The 22,830-nt window shown below is 36.5% G+C and overlaps 1 protein-coding gene and 1 pseudogene across 4 annotated transcripts; both read left to right on the top strand.

Moving 5' to 3' along the window:
- Window positions 1-299: 299 nt before the first annotated feature.
- LOC124838055 (Protein kinase superfamily protein) lies at window positions 300-4,440 on the top strand. 4 transcript variants are annotated; one of them, XR_007028802.2, is made up of 7 exons: window positions 302-2,520; window positions 2,946-3,081; window positions 3,213-3,301; window positions 3,487-3,598; window positions 3,680-3,786; window positions 3,949-4,115; window positions 4,186-4,440. XR_007028802.2 is itself a non-coding variant. In XM_088104046.1 (7 exons), exons 2-7 carry the CDS (start codon window positions 827-829, stop codon window positions 4,046-4,048), a joined length of 2,238 nt encoding a protein of 745 aa, XP_087960172.1. In that variant the 5' UTR covers window positions 302-512; window positions 618-826; the 3' UTR covers window positions 4,049-4,440. The 4 variants fall into 4 exon arrangements, 3 of the variants coding, with proteins under 3 accessions (XP_047169516.1, XP_087960172.1, XP_087960171.1); XM_088104046.1 differs by having other exon boundaries at window positions 302-512; window positions 618-2,520; window positions 3,949-4,440; XM_047313560.2 differs by lacking the exons at window positions 3,949-4,115; window positions 4,186-4,440 and adding an exon at window positions 3,381-3,403 and having other exon boundaries at window positions 300-2,520; window positions 3,680-3,789.
- A 17,335-nt stretch (window positions 4,441-21,775) lies between these two features.
- LOC148206025 (putative galacturonosyltransferase-like 9 pseudogene) lies at window positions 21,776-22,422 on the top strand (annotated as a pseudogene).
- Window positions 22,423-22,830: the final 408 nt, after the last annotated feature.

The raw sequence follows: 22,830 nt of genomic DNA on the forward strand, positions 1-22,830 counted from the left end.
TTCGTTCGTCATCTCAGCATCCCACTTATCAATTTTTTTAACGCCGTCCAGTCAAGTTAACGGAAAGGACTCAATTGATATCAATTTTCAAAATTAAGAACTATTTTGATACACTTTAAAAAACGAGGACCCAACATTCGTACATAAATAGGGATGTCGAAAAGGATTAAACCAAATAAAAATGATAGCAATGCTCTATAAAATTGGTATGATGGGCACGGAGTAGGATGTGCGCTAAATCTAATCAAATAATTATGTTAAAACATTGTATTATAACATTTTGTTTTAAAACATTTTGGAAAAAACGAGTATCCGATGATATCCAGTTTTTTTGTCACCCAGATTCCTTTTGGGCCCAATTTTCTTTCACCAAGAAGGGTCGTTCTCTCTTCCCCTCTTTTTTTCTCTTCTCTTCGCAGCCGCACCGCATCGCGTCGCATCGCTTATTCGATTGCGTTGCCTCTCTTGCGCTTTCTCTTTTAATATCCAATTTCATCACCTTCATCGCATCGGTAAGCCTTTTCAATCTCCCTATCAATCTTCAAAGCCTCTTCCTAAATTTCTAGGGTTTCAATTCTAATCCTCTTTTTTCCTTCTAACTTTATTTCAACTCATAGTGTTTCTATTTAGCCTTGTCTCGTGATCTCCAATCGCCTTCAGATCTTTCACGATTTCTTCTTTAGTTTTGAAATTCCACGTATTTGTTGTATTTTGGGTTTAGGGTTCTATAAAACAAAAAAGAAAAAAAGAAAAAAAATACAAAGTCGTTCCGAAGGGGGATTAGGGTTTTCCCTTGTGATTCACGCATTTAGGTAGCTAGAGATATATGGCGGCTGGGAGACATGGCGGTTACCGCGAAAACGACTTCAGAGAGCGCGAATCGAAACTCGAAGGTTCTAGACGCGGGCTTGCCAATTCGAAAGAGGATTACGATCGTGTTAGGAATGGTGGCGGTGATGTTGTGAGGGGAGGGTCCAGGGACAGGGTTAGGGTGAGGCAGAGGGATATTAAGGAGAGGGAAGGTGTTAATGGTGGGTACCGATCATCTTCGAGTAGGAGTGACTCTGGCAGCAGTGGCCTTGGTCCTCGCCGATGTGGTTTCTCTATCAAAGCAATGGATAGAGAGCCTGGTGAGCTTTCCAGTGAGAGTGGTTCTGATGATGCAATTGAGTCAGAATCTAGGGCGAAAGACTCCGAGGTTTCCATGTTGGAAGAAACAAGAACCCGATCCCCACCGGTGCCGGACAGGAAAAGAAAATTCTCGCCCATAGTGTGGGATCAGGATGACAAAGATGTCAGTGAGTCATCCAGAGTTAGGGTTTCTGCCTCTACGGTGGTGACAGCAGCACTTCCTCCTCCGCCTCCATTGCCAAAGGTATTCCATCAGTCACCGTCACCAAATGCTCCAAATGGTGTTGTACAAATACATCCTGTCAAGAACAAGGAGACCGAGGATCTCCAGTTGAATGCAGCATCTAAGATTACCTTGCCCTCTCCTTCTGGTTTGCATTCATCACCTCCGAAAGGGAGGTGGGGTAATGATCAGGAAACTGATCATCTAGAAGGTGAAGTTTATGTTCCAGCTCGCAATATATCGTCTTCAAGATGGGCAGCTGGAGATAACTCTCCTGGTGATGAGGGTGAGATCCTCAATGATGAGGAGATGCCCAAACGAAGGAGGAAGGCGTCTCCTGAGTTCTTGGATGGCAGACCAAGGAACAAGTTATTGAGCCCTGTGGAATCCAAGATTGAAGGTATTGAAGGAGCTAGAGCCAGATCATCTGAATCTGAAGAAAGAGGTGTCCGTGGGAGAACTTCCAGCAGTGATGATCATCCTGGTATGGAGTCAGAGAAGGATGACTTCATGGAGGTTGACCCTCAGGGTGGGAAAAGTGAAACAAGTGTCAGTCACTCCGAAACGGAATATGAAGATGAAGACGATGGTAGGGAGACTCCAGAACCTCCTTCTCCACCCCAAAGAACTGTCAACATGCTTCAGGGTTGTAGAAGTGTTGATGAGTTTGAGAGACTTAACAAGATAGATGAAGGAACATATGGTGTTGTATATAGGGCTAGGGATAAAAAGACCGGAGAAATTGTAGCATTGAAGAAGGTCAAGATGGAGAAGGAAAAGGAGGGCTTCCCACTGACTTCTCTTAGGGAAATAAATATTCTTCTTTCTTTTCACCACCCATCCATAGTTGATGTTAAAGAAGTAGTGGTAGGAAGTAGCCTTGATAGTATTTTCATGGTCATGGAATATATGGAGCATGACCTTAAAGGACTAATGGAAGCAATGAAGCAACCTTTCAGCCAGAGTGAAGTGAAGTGCTTGATGATCCAGCTTTTAGAAGGTGTGAAGTATCTTCATGACAACTGGGTGCTTCATAGGGATTTAAAGACATCAAATCTGCTTTTAAATAATAGGGGTGAGCTCAAAATTTGTGATTTTGGCTTGGCCCGTCAGTATGGGAGTCCTTTAAAGCCATATACACACCTGGTGGTTACTCTTTGGTACAGGTAAATGCTAATCTGCTTATATGTGCAATTTGATTATGTCTTTTATTTCTCTGTATGTGTGTATTTACATCACAGGCTATTTGGTATTTTACATTCTTGGGTATAGTTTATTTTTTTCTCATGAATTTTGGAACCGTATAGCGATGCTGTCATGTTCAATAATTCTAATTAAACTAGTATCTGTTTGAAGCTATTTTTAGTATGCAACGATGTAGCCTCATTGCCTAATAGTTGCTACTTTAGGTCAATATTTACGTTCTCATCCATCCTTTTTATGCAGCAGTAATGCTGTTACATGGGTGCATTGTCTGTCATCACAGATTTGTTGCACTTGCCTTCATTTTACTATTTTATCTCAATGTGTTTGACTACATTCTCTTGCAGAAATGAGGTTATTACCTAATTGTTGTCTATATGTTTCTCAGGGCACCTGAACTCCTTCTGGGGTCAAAACAGTATTCAACAGCCATAGACATGTGGTCTCTAGGCTGTATAATGGCTGAGCTATTATCTAAGGAACCACTGTTTAATGGGAGAACGGAGTTTGACCAACTTGACAAGGTATGATAATGTTATTTTCCTTACATCGGATATATTCTAGCATCATTGTTCTCTTTCCTTGTAACCTATGGTTTCTTGCACTTAACTACTTTGTGGTTGTTTTACAATTTTGATTTATGTTATTCTTGTAGATTTTTCGGATTCTAGGCACCCCTAATGAAGCAATATGGCCTGGTTTCTCAAAATTACCTGGGGTCAAGGTCAATTTTGTCAAACACCAGTAAGTGCTTACGATTTCCTTTATTAAGAAAATTACTGTTTGATTACATTGTGCTTATGTTTTGCCACTGTTTTCCCAGGCTTCCAGCTTTGGGTGGTTCTGGTCTGACTATCTGGCCTCCCTTGGTGACTTGACTGTTGAACAACTTTTCTATTTTGTATTAACAGTCGGAATGTTCCTTTCAGGTACAACCTCCTGCGGAAAAAATTTCCTGCGACATCATTCACTGGATCTCCTGTTCTTTCTGATTCAGGATTTGATTTGTTGAACAAACTTCTAACATATGACCCTGAAAAGGTAAAGGTTACATGAGATACATAATTTAATTTGGTAATAAATATTTGTGTGAATATTAAGATAAGACACTATTTTATGCAGCGGATCACTGCTGAAGCTGCTCTAAATCATGAGTGGTTTCGTGAGGTCCCTCTCCCCAAAAGTAAAGAATTCATGCCTACATTTCCTGCTCAACACGCTCAGGACAGGTATTTTAACCTAATAGGAAATCCTGGAGCAGTTCTTTTATACCTAAAACATTACGTAACTGTTTTATATTCTTGACAGAGGAGAAAAGTTGTGTACAATATTGAGTCCTTATCAACAATTTTCAGTTTTGACAAGTTTTCACAATTTCTTCATATGAATAGGCGTGTGCGGAGAATATACAAGAGTCCAGATCCTTTAGAGGAGCAGCGCCGGAAGGAGTTGCAGCAGGGTGAATCGGGGACTGGTGGAATTTTTGGCTAAGAATGGTGCTTGCTAAGGCTGTGTCTCAATAATCATTCTGAAACTGCTGAATGTTTTAGTGTTTGAGGTGAGGGTATGCACTGAATGGAAGTTGGAAGCATGTTTGTTAGACGATCACTCGTGCTGTTTTTTAACAGGAACATTTTGGTTTAGCGAAGATGTATTCTTTTACCTCCCTGGCAACCAGATTTATTTCAGGTTAACATTCTTGATGCTTGATCATTATATAGAAATGCATCTGGGACATAGCTTGCTGCTCGAGGTGTGGCATTATTGGCTTCTAAAATTAGGAATTGTCAGTGTCTGCTGAAACTTTGTAACATATTTCCATTGGCATATTTGTAAACAAATTTTATCTGGTTTTGAGTATTAAAGCACTGGATTTTCTAGGAGCTATCTCTTTTCTTTCTATTTTAATATTAACATTGTGTTTGCAAGAGTTGGTTGGTGTGAAGTGCAAGAGGACCTTCTGTGCATCTTTCCAAAGAAATTGGGTGACGTTATGCATTAAAAGGTAATGCATTCCTTTGATATCTTGGATATTAAGGAATGAGGATATGTTTTTATGTGTGAGAGACAGTATCTCTAGAATTTGAAGCTATTCTAGTTCTTTGACTGATTTTTATTGTTAGTTGTTTTTTTGGGTAGTGGGTGTGTTGGTGTTGATGGAGGGTTCAGAGTACTTAGTTCTGTTTATGTTCATCTTATTGCTACCTGAACAAATTATTGGTGTTTATTATATAAATCAGCAATGGCATATATTATGAAGGACTTTCCCAAATCTAACTTTTGTGGATGAAGTGATCTAGTATGAATTATTTTATTGTGGATTCAACAATTTTAAGTAGAATCAATGATAATTTTTTTTATTTGAAGTGGTTGTGACCTCTTATTTATATGAGGACAATAACTAATTATTAGAAGGAAACATTCTATAATTTTATGGGTCCGAAGTAATGGATTTATTATAGAAGAATTTATTTGCTGGGATAGGTGAATGTTTCCAAATCTTGTATCTAAGTGAATTGAGTTACCAAAAATTTCATGGGTTCCTGTGCTTGACGTGTAGGCCATGATGGGATATTTTTGCATTAACTTTGTTTATGAGCTACTGTATTTCTATTTGAACTTAGTAAACACTAAGCCATAATAAAAGTGAAAAACAGGTCTGGATTTTTCCGTCATTCCTACTGGTTAGAAATCATCCCCTAACAGTTTTCTGATGTTTACAGCTGTGTTTGAAAACGTTTTTGTGCTCTTGTTCTGAACAGGCGCATTCTTGTATTGACATTTTTACCCCAATTGTATTGAGGCAAGATCAAATTGTCAATGAACAATTATTGATGTTCCATAAAATTAGCTAAGTTTTTTTACTGGATGCTTATTACTTTATTTTAAGCCTATTCCCCCCCCCCCCCCCCCCCCCCCCTTTCCAAACAGTTTATTTTTCATCTCCCCCATGATAAGGAAATAAACAACTAATTTCAGCTTTTCATCCCTCTAGTGTTTGCTCGCATGCGTCAATTCAAGAAATGGAAAGTTAGCAAAAAAATTATCTTATTATCATATCAGTACAAGAACTTTTTATGATATTTGTCTGCAAATGTCACTGCAGTATCAAGTATCAAAGCAAGCAGGTTGAGGAGGTTACCAGTATATCTTAAAGTATAGAACTTCAATTAGTTGTTCCTTCAGTCTCTCTAGAGGTACAAAGCAAAACTTGGTTTGTTATAATGTGTTTTCCGTTTTGTGTTTATAGATTTCTAAGATCTGAATTATTTACTTTTACTGTGCTGTAGTAATTTCTTGATTCTTAGTATCAATAATATGGTCCCCCTCACCCATTCTTCTACTAGAATGCGATATATTGTAGATTATAACATTGAATTATTCACTGACTTCCTCAATGTCATGTTACTGTGCTGTAGTAATTTCTTGATTCTTAGTATCAATAATATGGTCCCCCTCACCCATCCTTCTACTAGAATGCGATATATTGTAGATTATAACATTGAATTATTCACTGACTTCCTGAATGTGGTGAAATGTTTTGATTGAATTATATTTAGGAGCAATTACTCAGGCGTGTTTTGTGGAGAAATGGAGAATTTATCTTGCAGTGGTCCTAGATAATTTAAATATAAGATTGTGTCTAATGATCTTCCTTTAAGTACTTCTATTCCTATACTCATGCACTGCATTACATTGTGGCAGTTTGAAATGAATTTTGCCAGCGGAAATTTGATCTAATGGCTATCTGTTATCTGAGTTTTCTTAATATTCCAATATTCCAGTACCCATTAGAGGGTAGTCAACATGAAATCAATTTTTCTAGCGGAAATTTAATCTGATGGCTAACTGTTGTCTGAGATTTCTTAATATTCAATACCCCACTTGAAAGGGTTGTCAAGTTTACTTTATCCTATTCAACAACAATTCCCCACTTGTTTACATTCCCTTGTTTTATTTATTTTTCATTAACATTGTCAGTGTTTTTCTTTTTAAAAATTTCAATTTAAGACGAGAACCTTCTACTGTGGTTTCATTAAATCTGCATGAATTGATGCATTTTCAATGCTTATAGTACATTTGATAATTCTATTAATTGGTACAGCTGGGAGATTGGGTTGCTAAGAGATGTAAAGCATCCACTTCCCATTCAACACAATTTATTGGATTTCATCATTGGATAGCTAATGCTGTAAGCATAAGCTGTATTTTGTTCTATTTTAATTGGTTGAAGGCAGGTTTTGGTATGAAATATTAGGTTTGTGTTTAGTGTGGATGGGTTTGTATTTCATATGTTGCCATGCCCACAAATCATTTTATATATTGTGTAGATCTTTTTTTAAATAAGATTTGGATTATGTCGAAGGATTGGAAAATGGATTTGTGAATTAACAGTTTTCGTGGATCCTTGGTTGGAATGGGAGTAAAGGTGGGGAAAAGCCCTGGATTTCGTGGATACACATAAACTTAGGTACTTCTCTACAATAGTACACATATCGATGACATTGAACTAAATCTTAGCGCAGACCTTGAATTTGACAGGTAGAGAAAAATAAAAATTGCTTGAATAGTCTTTGCTTTGTTATAGTTAGAGAAAAAATGAGCAGGAAACGGGGAATACAAAATAACATGGTTCACAGGCAAGTGTGGAAGTTAGGACTGCTAAGTACCTAGACGGCGGGGGTTGGATGGATGGAAAAAACGGCGAAAAAATGCAACGTCTCATGATGTATTTTGTTGATATTTTAACGGATCTACGTTAGTTCACTGGGAACCTAAACTATACTAGGTGAAACCTCTACTTTTTTCTAATGTATTTTAAAGTGTAATTGCTTATTCCTAGTGTTATGGTTTGTCAAAACTTTTATGCTTGTGGTAGTTTTTGTATTTCAAACTCCTTATTTTTTGTTTGATCAAATGATCTCCTAATTATTTAATTGTTGGTGACACCTCTATAAATCGGTTAAGTAAAATCTTTTTTCTATCGAAAATCTTCAACGCTGAATGATAATAAATTCAAAACGTCTTTCTAACTTGTCTTGAGAACGTCGGTTAAGTTGTAACATCTTTTTTCGTTTCTAAAATCATGAACGCGCATTAGCAAATTATAGAACGGTTATATTGCATAACCATTTTGCTTTTAATTTTTTTATTTCGTGTCTAGAGGCTAGTTAGCATTTATTAAAAGTAAATTTATCATTCTATTAATGTTAGTATGGTTTTTTATTTGAGAATCGAAATGTTTTTTGGTGAAATTTTTTTTATGACTAATGGACAATGGTTTTGAAGACGGTTTGTTATTTGCATAATGGATTCGGGTTCATTTGGTACTTTAGTATTATGAAATTAAAAAGTAAAGTAAAACTGTAATCCTAAAAATTTATACACTTTGTTTTTGTGTTCTATGTACCATCATTTGATTATATTTTTAAGTAAGGCAGCTTAAGAATGTCAAAAAATAAGTAATCGTCTTCTGTAAAATAAAAGGACTTATGTCTATTATTAACGTTGTGACAGAATATTAATATAATTCTATACTATGCTGTGTAAAATCTTTCTTTTAAGTTAAAAATGTAATTGTTTAACAGGTGTCCGAAATGCTTATTAGTATTTAAAGATTACAGAACACTCGTCTTGAAAGGTGATATAGAACACTGAATCGAGATGAAATAATTCGTTGACAATAACTTTTCGCTATGAAGAGCTGTCTGTGGCCACTAGGGTTATTCACTGTGCTTGCGTTTTTCTTGAAGCACATTTATACACCCTATATACAATGTTATATGCCTGTTTTTTTCTTGAAGCATAAGTAATTTGTATAATAAAAATTATAAAAAGTACAGGAATAATTTAATTACTTAAAAGATAACTAAGGACAAAATGTATCTTTAGATTTATTAGTTCAATTTGAGCAAAAGTACAATGTATCACTAGATTTATTATTTACTTACTGAATTGTTAAAATACATTGGTGGTTACGTTTTTCGAACTTTCCCTTAAACTAAATCATAAACTTAAATATTGATCACTGAAATCCCTTTTGCTATATTTGACTGAATTGTCCGTTGTGACTGTATTTGATGATTTGTATTTTGGGAGATGAGTTCGTATTCGCCAGCAGTCAATGAACAGATGCTTTGAGTCTGGATACGGGGTAAAGATTTTATACCGAAGCTATTGCTGGAGGGGAAATTTCTTCCTGCACCCTATTATTGTTAGAATACCCCTGTGGTAATAGTTATATGAGGTGGGAGTGTATGAAGTGTTGTTATTGGTTGCTGGTTGTTGTTGTTGTTGTAGGTGGTGGTGATTGCTGTGGTAATAGTTATAGGGAATGAGTGTTTCAGTGTTATTGTAATTTCTTAGTGGTGGTGGGTGGTAGCACGTCTCCTTGGGGAGTCTGTTTTTGGATAATTTCATTTAAGTTGTGGATTATCATGGAGACAACTCAACTCACAATCGGGAACTGTTTTATCTGAATTTCATACATTTTTTACTGCACACTCCGTAATACATAATATATATATTTTGGATAATATAATTTGAAATACATTTTGTATTTTGATATGCACAATCTAATATACAATTTTTTATTTATATTTCAGATTATTGTTTTAGAAAGTATTTTGGATTTAATAATACTTTTCAGAAACTACAATTCAAAACGAAAGTAAAAATATCATTAATGTTGGATTGTGTGTTCTGAAAGACAATTTTGAATCCGGAAATAACTATTGAAACACAATTCAAAATGTATTTTTAAAAGGTCTAAATTAAGTATTGGAGAAAATATTCCTAAATCTGAAAACATTCAAATAGAATGTATAATTCTGGATTTTGTATTCCAAGATATTTTGGGAACACTTAATCCGATTATTAGGTGTCACCTAAATTACCACACCCCAATACTTTTCTGTTTTTTTAATATAATATAATAACAATTAAAAAAAAATCATTGAATTGGATTTCAGTGAAGGGATGAAAGGAAACAGTGAAGAAGGGCGATAATAAAGGTCAGACTCGAACCTTTCCGGTGGATCCGAACGTCCCTCGATTGGTTTGCCAGAACCGCCGCAACTCTCTGAATCATCGGCATCGATTCTTCAATTCAGAAAATATAGCTTTGGCGATAGAAATATGGGGTGGGGTTGTTCATCATTGAAGAAAAAGAGCGAGGTTGTAGTGGAAGAGATAAAAGATAGGGTTATTTTTGTAGTTCGACATCTACTATGAAGGTGGAGGAGGAAAACATCGGAACTAATTGCCTGCAAGAGGAAGGAATCTATTTGTTTCAGGACCTCTCTTTGCACCTACAAACCTTCTCGTTGTACTTCCATTTTTTTTTTAATGATGTCAAGGATGAGTTTTTCTTCCTATAATTAATTTTGGATAATGATAATTTAACATCAATGACAACATTTTGACACAATCGATCCATGTGAAAGAGATTTTAAAATTCAAAAATAACCTGACAACATTTTGACACAGTCAAATGTTGCGCTTTGATGGATTGATGTGAAAGAGATTTTAAATATTAAAAATGAAAAATGATACTTTATCAATAACATTTGACAACATTTTGACACGTAACACATGTCAAAATGTAAGTGATGTACATGGAAAATGAGTTTTTAATATAAGAATGACGTGTCAATGAGAATTGGGACAGGTTTCAAATTTTGGGTTCATTTTCTCATTTTGAGAGTTGTAATCTGCAGAACATTTGAGAGAACCTCTAAGCGCGAAAACTAAGGAGAAAAACTCGTCTTCCCTCCACCCAGCCATCACTGCCGCTGGAGTACGTGTCGTCGCAGTGTCGTCGTTCATACGCGAAACCTAGACGGTCTCGTCTTCCCTTCATCCAGCCACCCATTGCTGCCAGAGTGTCGCCGTAGTGCCACCGTGCGTAGGCAAAACCTCGTCTTCCCTCCACCCAGCCACCCAGTGCCGCCAGAGTGTCGCCGTTCGTACGCGAAACCTGCGTTTCCTCCCACCCACCCATTGTCACCGGAGTGTCGCTGAAGTGCCGTTGGAGGAGGAAAAAGAGGCATTTCCGTGATTGTTCCTCCCACACACACATCTTGCTTCATTGTGTTCCCACTGAGAGTGGTTGTGTTCATGAAAGGTTGCCTTATTTGTATTGAGAGAAATGAATCTATAATAGATGTATGATCTTGTAGGATATGCTCCTTATTACTATAAATATGATATGAAGGGTGTGCATAAGTATTGTATTGGATGATAATGGAAGGTTATGAATCTCTAGGTTGGTGTTGGTGTTGGTCGGACTGTCGCCGTTGAAGGCAACGTTTGTAGGCACCAAACTTTAGGCGTTCTGGAAACACAACACATCTCACGGCACCTCCACTGCTTCACTACACTCCTACACTACACTACATTACATTTTTCTGGAATCTGCACTACTAGAGCTCTACTCGAATGAAAAATGGGAGCTACTGGAAGAGAGGACCTCTCCCAAGCCGTGATTGCTCACCCCCTTCTACTGTGGCGGCTGGAGCTTAAATCCAAAAGACCCTCCTGAAGACCCTCCTGAAGCCCTCCACGCGTGATGGCCCCCAAGCTTGCTGGACGCGTCTCCTTGCACGCTGCTGCCTTGGGCCTGGTGCTTGCTGGATGCACCTCCTCAAATCCTCAATTCCCTTCAGCCCGTGAAGTGCTAGCTGGACCGTGTAATGTTTGAAATGATGGATGCTGCTGGAACGTGGTAGAAGGTGTGGGCCGTGTGTTGATTTCTGCTGCTGCTGTCGCGTGAAGATAGCTGAGAGCTCTTTACTCCAAGCACCTCCATGCCTTGCTGGACCAGCTGCTGGATGCTACCAGTGTGGAATGTTGGACTCTCTTCTTTCAATTATTGGACCGTGGATCAGCTCTTGGAAGCGTGAAGTCTTCTCTCTGCTGGGCTTGCTGCTGGAAAATGAAGAAACATGTTGGGCTGTGAGCTTCTTTTCGTAACCCCTTCACTTGCTGGACCAGGTTTTTCTCCCAAGCTGCTGGAACGCTTCTCGGCTGGACACAAGGCTGCTGGACATGTGTTGATGGGCTGTGTGGACGTGGCAGCATGTGGACGTAGCAGCTGCTTTTGGTCTTCAGCCCGTGAGCGTGCACCTCTTTCTCTCATTGAAGCCTGCTTCAATTAATTTCCAATCTTTCGTAGCCGAAAACCAACGTCGCTTCGTTCAATTCTTATTTGAAACCAAGCAGGCCGTGAGCCTCCTTTTTCTTCCAAGAATCAACTATTCTCCCTTCTAACGTCTGGCCCCTCTTCACACTGCTGGATGCTTCTCAACGGTTCATCATTCTCCCTCTTGGTGGCTGTTCTAGCTCTAGGCCGAGAAACCCTCTCCTCCAAGTCATGGCATCATGCTTTCTTCTCTACTTACAGCAGCCACCGTGTGCTTCTTTTCTTTCCAGCATGTGTGCTTCTTTTCTTTCCAGCATGTGTGCTTCTTCTTCCAACTCAGCTAGACGTGCTGGATGCTGATGCTGCTTTCTGTATGTTAAGCTGCTGGACTTGGCCGCTTGTTGTTGCTGCCTTTCATCACCGTGCACACTGCTTCTCTTCTTGCTAGACCAGCTGCTGCACGTGGAACACCAAAGCAACAAAATTGAATCCGTGCTTCCTTGGTTGAAGTGTTCCGGCACTTCCAGCTGGCCGTGAGCTTCCTCAAATGGAGATCAAAATCCAAAAGCTTCTATGGAGTGGAAGAGCACGGAGGTCACAATCTTCACATCCTCTCCAAGCTAAAGTGAATGCATCCCTTCGTATTGCCGTGACACCCTTCCATCTTTCTCCTGAAAACGTGAGCTGCTTGGGTCCGTGAGCTTCTTTTCCTTTAATGTGGTCCCCTCCATTAGTGCCATCTAGAAAGAAAGAAGATTCCTCTTTCATAGGTGCCGTGTGTATTGGTTTTGCTTCCACGTAAAATGAGCCAACAAGTGGGCCACAAACAAAATAAATTAGCATGAATCAAATGTGCTTCTCCCTGACACCCTTATTCCATCAAGCTTCACGGTTTACACACTCCAAAAAGAATTCTTCAATCCTAGGTGGCGGCTCCCATTTGATTCTAAAACATGTGCTTTGTTGGATGCTTGACAAAATGAATTATCCATGGGTCGTGTAACTTGTTTTGTTTCTCATTTTAGTCTAACATGTAATTGATGAGAAATTTCTCTTTCAGTTCCAAAATATTATCCAATAATTTTCTTGCACTCAATAATGTAAATAATTAGTCTCAGATAATTCAAATTAACTAAAATAAGAATTTTTTATAGAATTAAGCTCAATTAAGAAAAATGGGAAAATACTAGATATTTAAGCACAATTCCCTGATTAATTTCAGTACAATAAACTAAGTGAAGTAAAGAAAATATTGACTCATCAGTTTGGATATGAGAATATGTTGGAAAAGCATATGACAGTATGTGAATGTCAATTTTGTTGGAGAGTGCTTATCAGTACGCTATAATTGTTTTCAGTTTGTGGACTAAAGCATAGCCGTGGTTGTTGTGAAAATGTCTTGCTCCTTAAATAATATAATCAATCATTTCCTTTCTTTTCAAAACAATAATTTTTTTACAGTGAAGAAGTGATTGGATCTATTGAGATGAAAGGAAAGATGATTTTTTGTGTTTTGGTGAGTTATTTCTACACATAATATTCAGGAATTATGACCAAGCTATCTAAGGAAACTAAATAAATTAAGGAAATAAGGAAACATGCAAATAGAATCAAGATGATATCTGAACATATATAACAGAACTTTTAAATTGTCTTGTACTTTTGGTTAACAATCTATTGAAAAATACTATGATTAGTGCATTCCTTTTTTGCATGTGTTGGCCCGTGTCATTACTCCTTGGGTTGTTGATTTTTAAGCAATGGAAACCATAATTAGTATTGATTTAACTTTTTTCTTTGCCAAATATTCTAGATTATATTATTTTATATTTGTTGCTTTTATGGTTTAAGTTTTCCTTTAATATGGAGCCCTTGTTGGGGCTTTCCTAAACTATCATAACTCTTTGATGCTAAAATATATTTGTTCTGTTGCTCTTCCGGATTGGGAAATACTCATAAGCATTATATGAGTATTTTTTTTTGTCATAGAATGGTCAAACTAAGTTTATTAGGCCACTTAGTTAAGTTATCATCTACTTTTGTATATCTTGTGTTCAAATTGCTTCATTATATGGGTTGGTTTCCCTGCAAAGCCCCTATTTCAAAACTCTAAATTAATTGAAGTTCACAAGATTTGATATTTGATCCCATTATGGTGTCTTTTAGAAGTTACTTAAGTGCTAACTACCTGTGCATTCCTTTTGTTAATTTGTTTATATGTTTTGATTTCCACTGCAGAGATGGATTCTTTTTTGCTGTAAAACAAGTTTCACTACTTGATCAGGGGAATCAGGGAAGGCAAAGTGTATATCAACTGGAACAGGTGAGATGAGATTTCTCTCTTCTCTCTATTGCTTTGGTTTGTGAAAAATGTTTCTTATTTTTGTTTAGTGCTTTCACTTTTAATTACAAAGTAACACCTTGTTTTCATTTTGTTTATTCTTTCCAAAAGTTGGCATATGAAAGTGGAAGCAACATTTAATTGTTATCTGTTTACATTGTTTCCTGTACAAATTTTGACAATAGGAAAGAAAATGAAAACATAAAACATTTTGTTGAATAAAATGATCTCAATCATTTTCCATTAATGAAAATCCTTTGCTGAAATGAAAAAGGTTCTCTTACCCAAATATAGTGCTATCTTTTGCAATGTCGTACAATATATTTTTGAGAGTTGATTAACTTTATCAGTTTATTAACCTCATGTCAATATTTTTCTTCTAGATTTCTTTCTCAATTTACTTATCTGTACAATATATTTTTGAGAGTTGATTAATTATATTTCATTCTATATGATGCCTAGTGAAATCTGTATTTGTAATTTAAACTATGTTTTTTTATTGCTGGACGTGTCAAATATATATATATATATAGGATTAAATATGTTTTTGGTCCTTTAACTTTTAGTGAAAATTGGAATTAATCCCTCTTCAAAATTTTTGCCTGGTTTAGTCCCCAAACTTTAGAAATGTATGAATTTAGTCCTTTTAACTAAATTTTGTTAGATTTATTTGATGTTTCAGGTGCGTTTCATGATAGCAATTGAGTTGTTTATACCGTTTGATACATTTTTGCTTCAATGTTAACTGAGAAATGCGTTTGAAACATCAAATAAAGTTAACAAAATTTGGTTAAAAGGACTAAATTCATACATTTTTAAAGTTTGGGGACTAAATTAGTCCAAAGTTTTGAAGAGGGACTAATTCCAATTTTCACGGAAAGTTAAGGGATCAAAAACATATTTAACCCACATATATATATATATATATATATATATATATATATATATATATATATATATATTTATTGAGCTTGTAACTAAAGGATCCCTTAGAAATCTCTACCAGAGATATACTCTTCCAAAAATCTCTACCAGAGATATATCCCTTAGAATATATACATGACAGTTTCTATCCCCCTAAATGGATGTTTATATATTATATCAGAAATCGATATTGCACAAGGTTAAGATCAAGAGGTTGAATGTGTACATGTCACATGTGGGTTTGGTATTGGAAATTTAACTATCAGTGTTTTCTTTTCTGGGGTTGTGCAGTATGTTCATATTTTCTATAACTTTGTTTTCTGTATTTTTGTTTCATTAATGTAATGTCATGAACAATCTTTGTATATATTACCTAATTATTCCATTGATTATAGGGATATTAAATGTGCGAATACATTGGTGGATGCGAATGGATCTGTTAAGCTTTCAGATTTTGGATTGACGAAGGTGGCTCTCGGTTCATGACTTTGTTTTGTTCCTGTCGAGCTTTCATTTCTGAACAATCTTCTGTTGTTTATCTTTCCATTTTCTAATATTGTGTTATTTTTATTGTTTTTCAAGCAATCAAATTGAATGATGTTAAATCATGCAAGGGAATAACATTCTGGATGGCCTCAGAGGTTTGCCTTCGATATTCTCTTCTAATTAAAGTTATTGAAAAATGGGTATGGGCCATCATTTGTATGAATGGAGTGTAGACATGGTTGTTAGTAAGTAACAATTATAATGTAAGTTTGTTGCTGGATCCATGGTTCTAGATTGAGTTTAAACTTTTTTTTCAGCCCTTTGGTAATTACCAAAGGCTTTTGCCCCTCGGTAATTATCGAAGGCTTTTGCCCCTCGGTAATTACCGAGGGGCAAAGACCGTCGGTAAATGTTAGCGACAAGGGATTTATCGACGGTTATTTGGCCGTCGATAAGCCGTCGGTAAAAGGTCATTACCGACGGCTTCTGGCGCTTTCCGAGGGATTGTGGCCTTCGGTAATGTCCTTCTTTTTTGTAGTGCAACTGCCATGTAATTCACTAATCGGTGATGTACCGTTAACGATTTAAATGTCGTTAGCCAAAAGAACTAAATTAAACATAAATTACGATATTTAGGATTACATTGAACATTTAAAAAAAAATAGGACCGTTTCGAACAAAAATTAATAACAATGGTATTAAGCATTAAAAGAATAACAGTTTACATCATAAAACCTAACTAAATAAAGTTTAAAATTGAATAAAAACGAAAAGATAGATCTGACGCACTATTTGAATAATAACATAATAAGAAAACAAAATCATGAAACGCACAACATAATTAAAACTAACAAAATTACAATGGTATCCCTTAATTCTAAAGTTTATCTAACATTAAACTCATAATCTCCTTTTAGATGAACAAGCTTTAGTGAATTTCCCCCATTTAGATAATGCTTTTACAACATGATTACTAGAAGATACCTCAACTTCCTCAGCCATATCAGCCCAGCTAGAAAGCCGTTTTACCTCTTCCACAGATACAGAGTGTTCATGTAAATCTTCATTCCCAGAATTAAGCATAGTATGGAAACTAGTTTCTTGCATATTTTTCTGAAGGCCGTCAACGATTTCCTCCCTTTCTCTAGAATTAGCTTCATTCACATTTGCAGAAGAAATGGCCACAGTATTTCCCGAAGACAATTATTCCATCACTGGAATTTTCTCGGTATGATCAGTCAAAGCCTCGGGAGCAAGTTTAAAATTCTCCACATTTTTATGACTCGTCTCCGGTGAAAAACCAGCCAAAGCTGCATCGACTATATTATCGATCGCAGCTTTCAGAGTTGCATCCACCACTTAAAACAACATTCATATTAGTATCAGCATTAGAAATGTTCACAACTGGGATTGATTCTGAAACTTCCACAGCAGGTATAAAGGAGATTATGAGTTTAATGTTAGATGGAGAACCAGAGTTAGGCCTTTTTCACCATTCCTTCTACAATTAGACAAAGAATATCCAATCATTTTACAACTCGAGTAGAAAGGAGGGAGTTGTGCCCCTTATCTTGGAGGCACCCGCAAGGGATCACAAAACTTCAAGATGTTCCCATGAAATGCGTTTCACGGAGACCAAACATCAAAAACCTATGAAAGGTTTACAACGTAGAGCAGGGCTAAGCACAAGAACTGCACACCCCCACCTCCGTCACACACTATGCTGATCTTCTCCGAAACCAAAACTCAAACACCATGGTTAAAAAACACCAAATATAAAGAATAAAAAGTAAAAATAAAATATCAATTGACCGGAAATAAAAACAACTAAATATTATAATAGGATTCTTCAATTCATTTTCTCTTTTTTTTTTATTAAATCTTGTTAAATAGTTGCAAGGATCAAATAAAAAATAAAAACTAAAAATAAAATATCAACTAACTCAAAATAAAAACAATTACTTAATTTATTTTTATTTTATATCAACCAAATAAAATAATATTGTACTTGTATAAATGAAAAATCAAAACTATCCATCCTTATTTTATCTTTATCAAACTCAAACTAAATATTATTAGACCTTGATTAATAAACAAAACTCAAACAAAATTACTAATAAACCCCTAGATTTAAGTTTATTCTAACAAAACTGCTCCATAAACTTAAATCTTTTCATCCTTTATTCTTGCACTCCCATTTTCTATGTGCACATTTTGCATCAGGCTTGTTTCTCTCAACTAGATTTGGATTCTTTATTTTCTTCATGGCTAACTTTGCATTTGCTTTGACCAATTTCCCAATTACCTTTGCCGACTTTATTTTTATTGTGGTCATCCTCTTTTTGACCTTGACCGACTTGTCTTTAACATTTACCGATTATTATTATTTTTTTTTACTCTGACCATCTTCCCAATAACTTTGTTTCCACCACGGTCTATTGTAACTTCAACATTATTGTTTCCAAAATTTGATTTTTCAATGGCTACTGCACTATGATGGTGGTCCTCCATGCTTAAATTCTTCACTCTTTCTTGAAGCATCAAATTTAGCTTTCCTAGACATTATATCTCCTCATCTTTTTTTGAGTTTCTTCTCCACGACCTCCATCCTCATCATCATGATGTCAAACATTTTTTCCGAGTTTTACATCATCATGGTTGTGCTTTCCTTGCACTTTGTCGAGTTACTCACAATATCCACCAACTTTGTCAAGCTCTGCACGTCCCTTCTTGGACTATTTGAGCTCTCCACTTCTACATTTTCTACCAAGCTTTGTAGGTTATCCAAGGATCCCAACAATTTGGTCGGGCTTGACTCCCCCGAGCTTCCTTCATATTGCTTCGAGCTGTGCAAAGGCACCACCAAGCTAACCGAGTTGTTCTCAAGTTCAACCGGGCTACTTGGTCTCCACATAGAAACATCTAGGCTCTTCAATTGGTTGTTGTCTGAGCTCTTTGCCATCAACAAAATTCATATCTCTTCCTCCGCATCTTCAGTAAGGACATTTGTCTCAACCTGGCAATACTTTGCAATGTGTCTGACCTTACCACAATTTTAAAATTTTCTAGGTTTGCACTCGTCTGTGTAGTAGTCATGCTTGCCACACTTAAAACGCTTCACTCTTGACCGACCTCCTCAGTCTTTTCCTTATCCTTAGCCACGCCAATTTTGCTAACCAGTTTTCTCTTCACTTTGTCATCCTCAAAATCACCTTTGTCACGTCCTCTAAAACCTCGACCTTGAGTATTTTGAGTATCTTCCTTCACTTTATGCTGTGCTTGATCAAGTGGTTGAAAATTCTTCCTTTCCGTTGCTCGTGTGCCTCAAGCATAAATCAAATTAGAGTTAGGTTCCACTTGCATTAGATTTAACAACTCAAAACTTACTAAACCAAAAGTTACTATATAAAACTCTCTTTTTAACATGTTTCTACAAAACTTAGAATTTAACTCTAGAAAATGAAAAAGACTTAAAAATAGAAAATAAAGACAATAAAACTCCTAAGAGAAGTGCTCTAAACACCTAAAACTAGGCTTAATTTGACTATTAACAAAAGACAAGTTAATAAAACTCTCTTTTTAACATGTTTCCTACAAACCTTAGAATTTAACTCTAAAAAATGAAAATGACTTAAAAACAAAAAATGAAGATAAATAAAACTCCCAAAAGAAGTGCTCTAAACACTTAAAACTAGGCTTAATTTGACATTAACAAAAGACAAATTAATAAACTATTCTCCACAAGAATAGAGTTCTTTGAAGTCCTTCTTTCTCTTCCATTCTCTTGGTCATGGACCATGTTGCAACTCTCTAGATGGGTTTCCATCAACAAAAAATGTGAAAAATGAAATGGAGAACAAGAGGCTACAAAAATGTGAAAACTTTAAATGGAGGCTCTCCAAAATGTGTCACAGACCCGTAAAACCTTAATTTTTCCCTAGGCATGGGACCAATCTAGCCCATAAATACACGAAAAAAAAAAACTAATCATGTTGGCCAGTTGATGTGGAAATAGGTAGTTGACATGACACTCCTCTCTTCAGCCAAAGAAATAATATCCAAGTCCAAAAGTGCTTCACAACTAATCCTGAAAATAATTAACGAACAAAAATTAGACCAGATAAATCCAAATTAATTAAAATCCGAATTATTGATCAAATGAAGCCTAGTTGCTACAAATGCACTATTAATAGACAATTAAGCACTAATCAACAATTAGGATAGGTATAGAAAGGTAAGAAATGTGGTAAAATAATGGCTCATCACTTACCAATAACTGCTCCACTTTCCCTACTCCTCAAGAATCTTATGGGTGAAGACCACTCCCCACTGCTTCCTAAGAGTCTTAGGAGTAAAGTGAACAAGGACATTCACCACTAGAGATTGACAATGTGTCCACCTTTCACTGAGTCACCATCACACAAACATACATTTACATGTCATCACAATCTTACTAAATAACATCTACTTCCCAAATTAGACTCGTATAAAATAATACATCACATACAAACAAGAAGTGAAGAAGAAAATAAAAAATAAAAAAAAGAACCTTTTGTCTATTATGCGTAACTAGTGTCTACCTAGTGTAATTATACCTTTTGTCTAACACCATCTTCTAACTTAACACATATAATTAAACTATTAAACACTTTGCCAAACTAGCTTAAACTATACACTCGTCTACCCTTTCAAAACACCACTTCGTATACTTTTGTACCTGTACACATAGAGTCTGTTATGTGTATTTATAGTCGGTGTCTAGTGCCAACTCGTCTAATTCTACTCTCAACTTTTTCCATGGTCGTCATGGTATATAAAAAATACTAAACAATTCAATTCTTCCTTTTATGTGTGTTTCACAACTATCATGTAATATTTATCAGGATTAGGAAACAATGTGTTTCTTATGTGACATAACACAATGATTAGTGATTCATGATGATGTAAATGGACACCCCTCTCAGTACATTTTGGAACAAGTAATATATGTAGGGATAAGCGTGAACACTGATATTCTATGTCTACCAAGTTGATCATATGACAGTGTTCGGAATACATTAACTTTTATATCTATGGATCTGGAATTGGCAATAAAATAGGACTTTATGGTTTTGTTAGATAAGTAACTTGTTTTGGTAGGATATTATATCTCTTTTGTTTTATATGCTTAATGAATTCAATCAATTTCTTCCTTTTCTCTCTATATATATTATGAGTGTGTTTCCTATTAACATCTTTTTCAGTTTACATGAAAAACTTTCACCTTATTAGTAAATATGTTGCAAAATATTTAATTACTGATTTCGTAACATTTATTTCATTCCTCCAAACTTTTAGTATTATGTGTTTTTCTTTTCTATAAGGTTTGTGAACTTAAATAGATAATTACATTTTAAATGACATAATGAAAATAAAAAAAAGTGTTTTTTTATTACAAAACGAATGTGACAAGTGTATTTCTATAAATTGTTTGCTTATATTGCTATACAATGTTGTTAAAAGGTTTAATACCTATTTTGGTCCCTCGATTTATAGGGTCTGTTCAAAGTTGTCCTTCATTTTTTCAAAAGTTCAATAACATCCTATATTTCGCAAAAACTGTGCAAGTTAGTCCTTTTTGGTTACGACGTTAAAAAAGCTAATGGCAGAGCTGCCCAGCTGAAAAAAGTTGATGACTTGTGCACTCATTACTGACGTGGCACTATCAGCTGTTTTTGAATCATAAGTATAACGAGGTGGCAAGGATGTTGCTGGTTCCGAAGTTGGGTACGGGCTAGCGGTGGAGCTGCGGTAGGCGGGGGTGTTTGTTAAGACGACGGAGGACAAACCGCAGGCGGAAGATTGGGCCCTAAAGAGGCAGATGGTTCATTCCATGAGAAGAGGAATTGATTGCCTGTTTTTTGTTTCAGATGACTCAGATTTTTCGGATATGTTGAGGAGGTCAAGGGAGGAAAATTTGGGGACTGTGATGGTGGGTGATTGGGATAGGGCTTTGGGGAGGCATGCGGATTTGTGGGTGCCATGGATGGGGTTGAGAATGGGTTGTTGCTGTTGATCTTCTCATCTATTGATAACAAAATGTAGTTCAAGTTGTAACACGGTAATGCACTTCTTTGGTGAGTGATTGGGAAGATGTACAAAACTTCACTCCATCAAGGTTCCAGAGAAAATCACACACTCTTTAAAACGCACCAACGTAGAAAGAAAGAAAGAAAAACGCAGAACTCAAGAACATCCCAATAAATTCCAACAATGCCGTTTTTTCTTTAACACCCTTTCATTTTCTTCCATCAAGAACTTGTTTTGCCAGCGACCCATTACTCTAATGCTTCCCTTTCGCTTTAGAGTCATCGTTTCCTTTCTCATTCTCTACCTCCTTTTTTCCCCGTTCTTCTGTCTCGGAATCCGCTTTTTTCCGACCACCTAAGGCGACGACTCGTTCTTCCACTACGTCGAGGCACCAGGGTACCAAAATGGGGCAGGCTGCCCCGTTTCCTCCGCCCACACTACTATCCCCTCGTGCGACCCGTCTCTGGTCCACATCGCCATGACCCTCGACTCCAGCTACCTTCGCGGCTCCATCGCCACTGTACACTCCGTTCTTCGCCACTCCTCGTGCTCGGAAAGCGTGTTCTTCCACTTCGTCGCAGCGGAGTTTGACCCGGCTAGCCCGCGGGTCTTGACCCGCCTCATTCGGTCTATCTTCCCCTCTCTAAACTTCAAAGTCTACATCTTTAGAGAAGACACAATGATTAACCTAATCTCGTCTTCAATCCGACTGGCCTTGGAAAACCCGTTGAGGAGTTCTAGAACGACCCTTTACTCTCTTGCGTGTTCTCTTCTCGAAAGCCTTTTTATTTCAACACTAGAGTGATGGTGATGGATTTGGTGCGGTGGAGGGAGGGGAACTAGAGGAAGAGGATTGAGAACTGGATGGAACTGTAGAAGAAAAAGAGGATTTATGATTTGTGATTGAGAACTGGATGGAATTGCTGTTGACACCCAAGGTTCTGCAAAGATGGAATCTACCCTGGATTAAGGATGTACATAAGTGTGCTTAGATTCAGAAAATTATACTTGATTGCCACATCGATTTATCAGTTGACACATCATTTATTATTGGCTAACGTGGACATTACACCGTTAGATTTTTAACGTCGTAAGCAAAAAGGATCAACTTGAACCATTTTTTCAAAATATAGGACGTTAGTGAACTTTTGAAAAAAGGGAGGACAACTTTGAACATACCCTACAAACTGAGGGACCAAAATAGGTATTAAACCTTGTTAAAAAATCACTCTATTTTTTCTTTTCAGTTTAAAGAAAAGTCGAGAGGTATTTGAAAAATAGTCAGTAAAATCCAGAGGCACTACAATCATA

Source organism: Vigna umbellata, chromosome 1 (genome assembly GCF_029865625.1).
Source record: "Vigna umbellata cultivar VRB3 chromosome 1, Vumbellata_1.0, whole genome shotgun sequence".
Taxonomy (NCBI): domain Eukaryota; kingdom Viridiplantae; phylum Streptophyta; class Magnoliopsida; order Fabales; family Fabaceae; genus Vigna; species Vigna umbellata.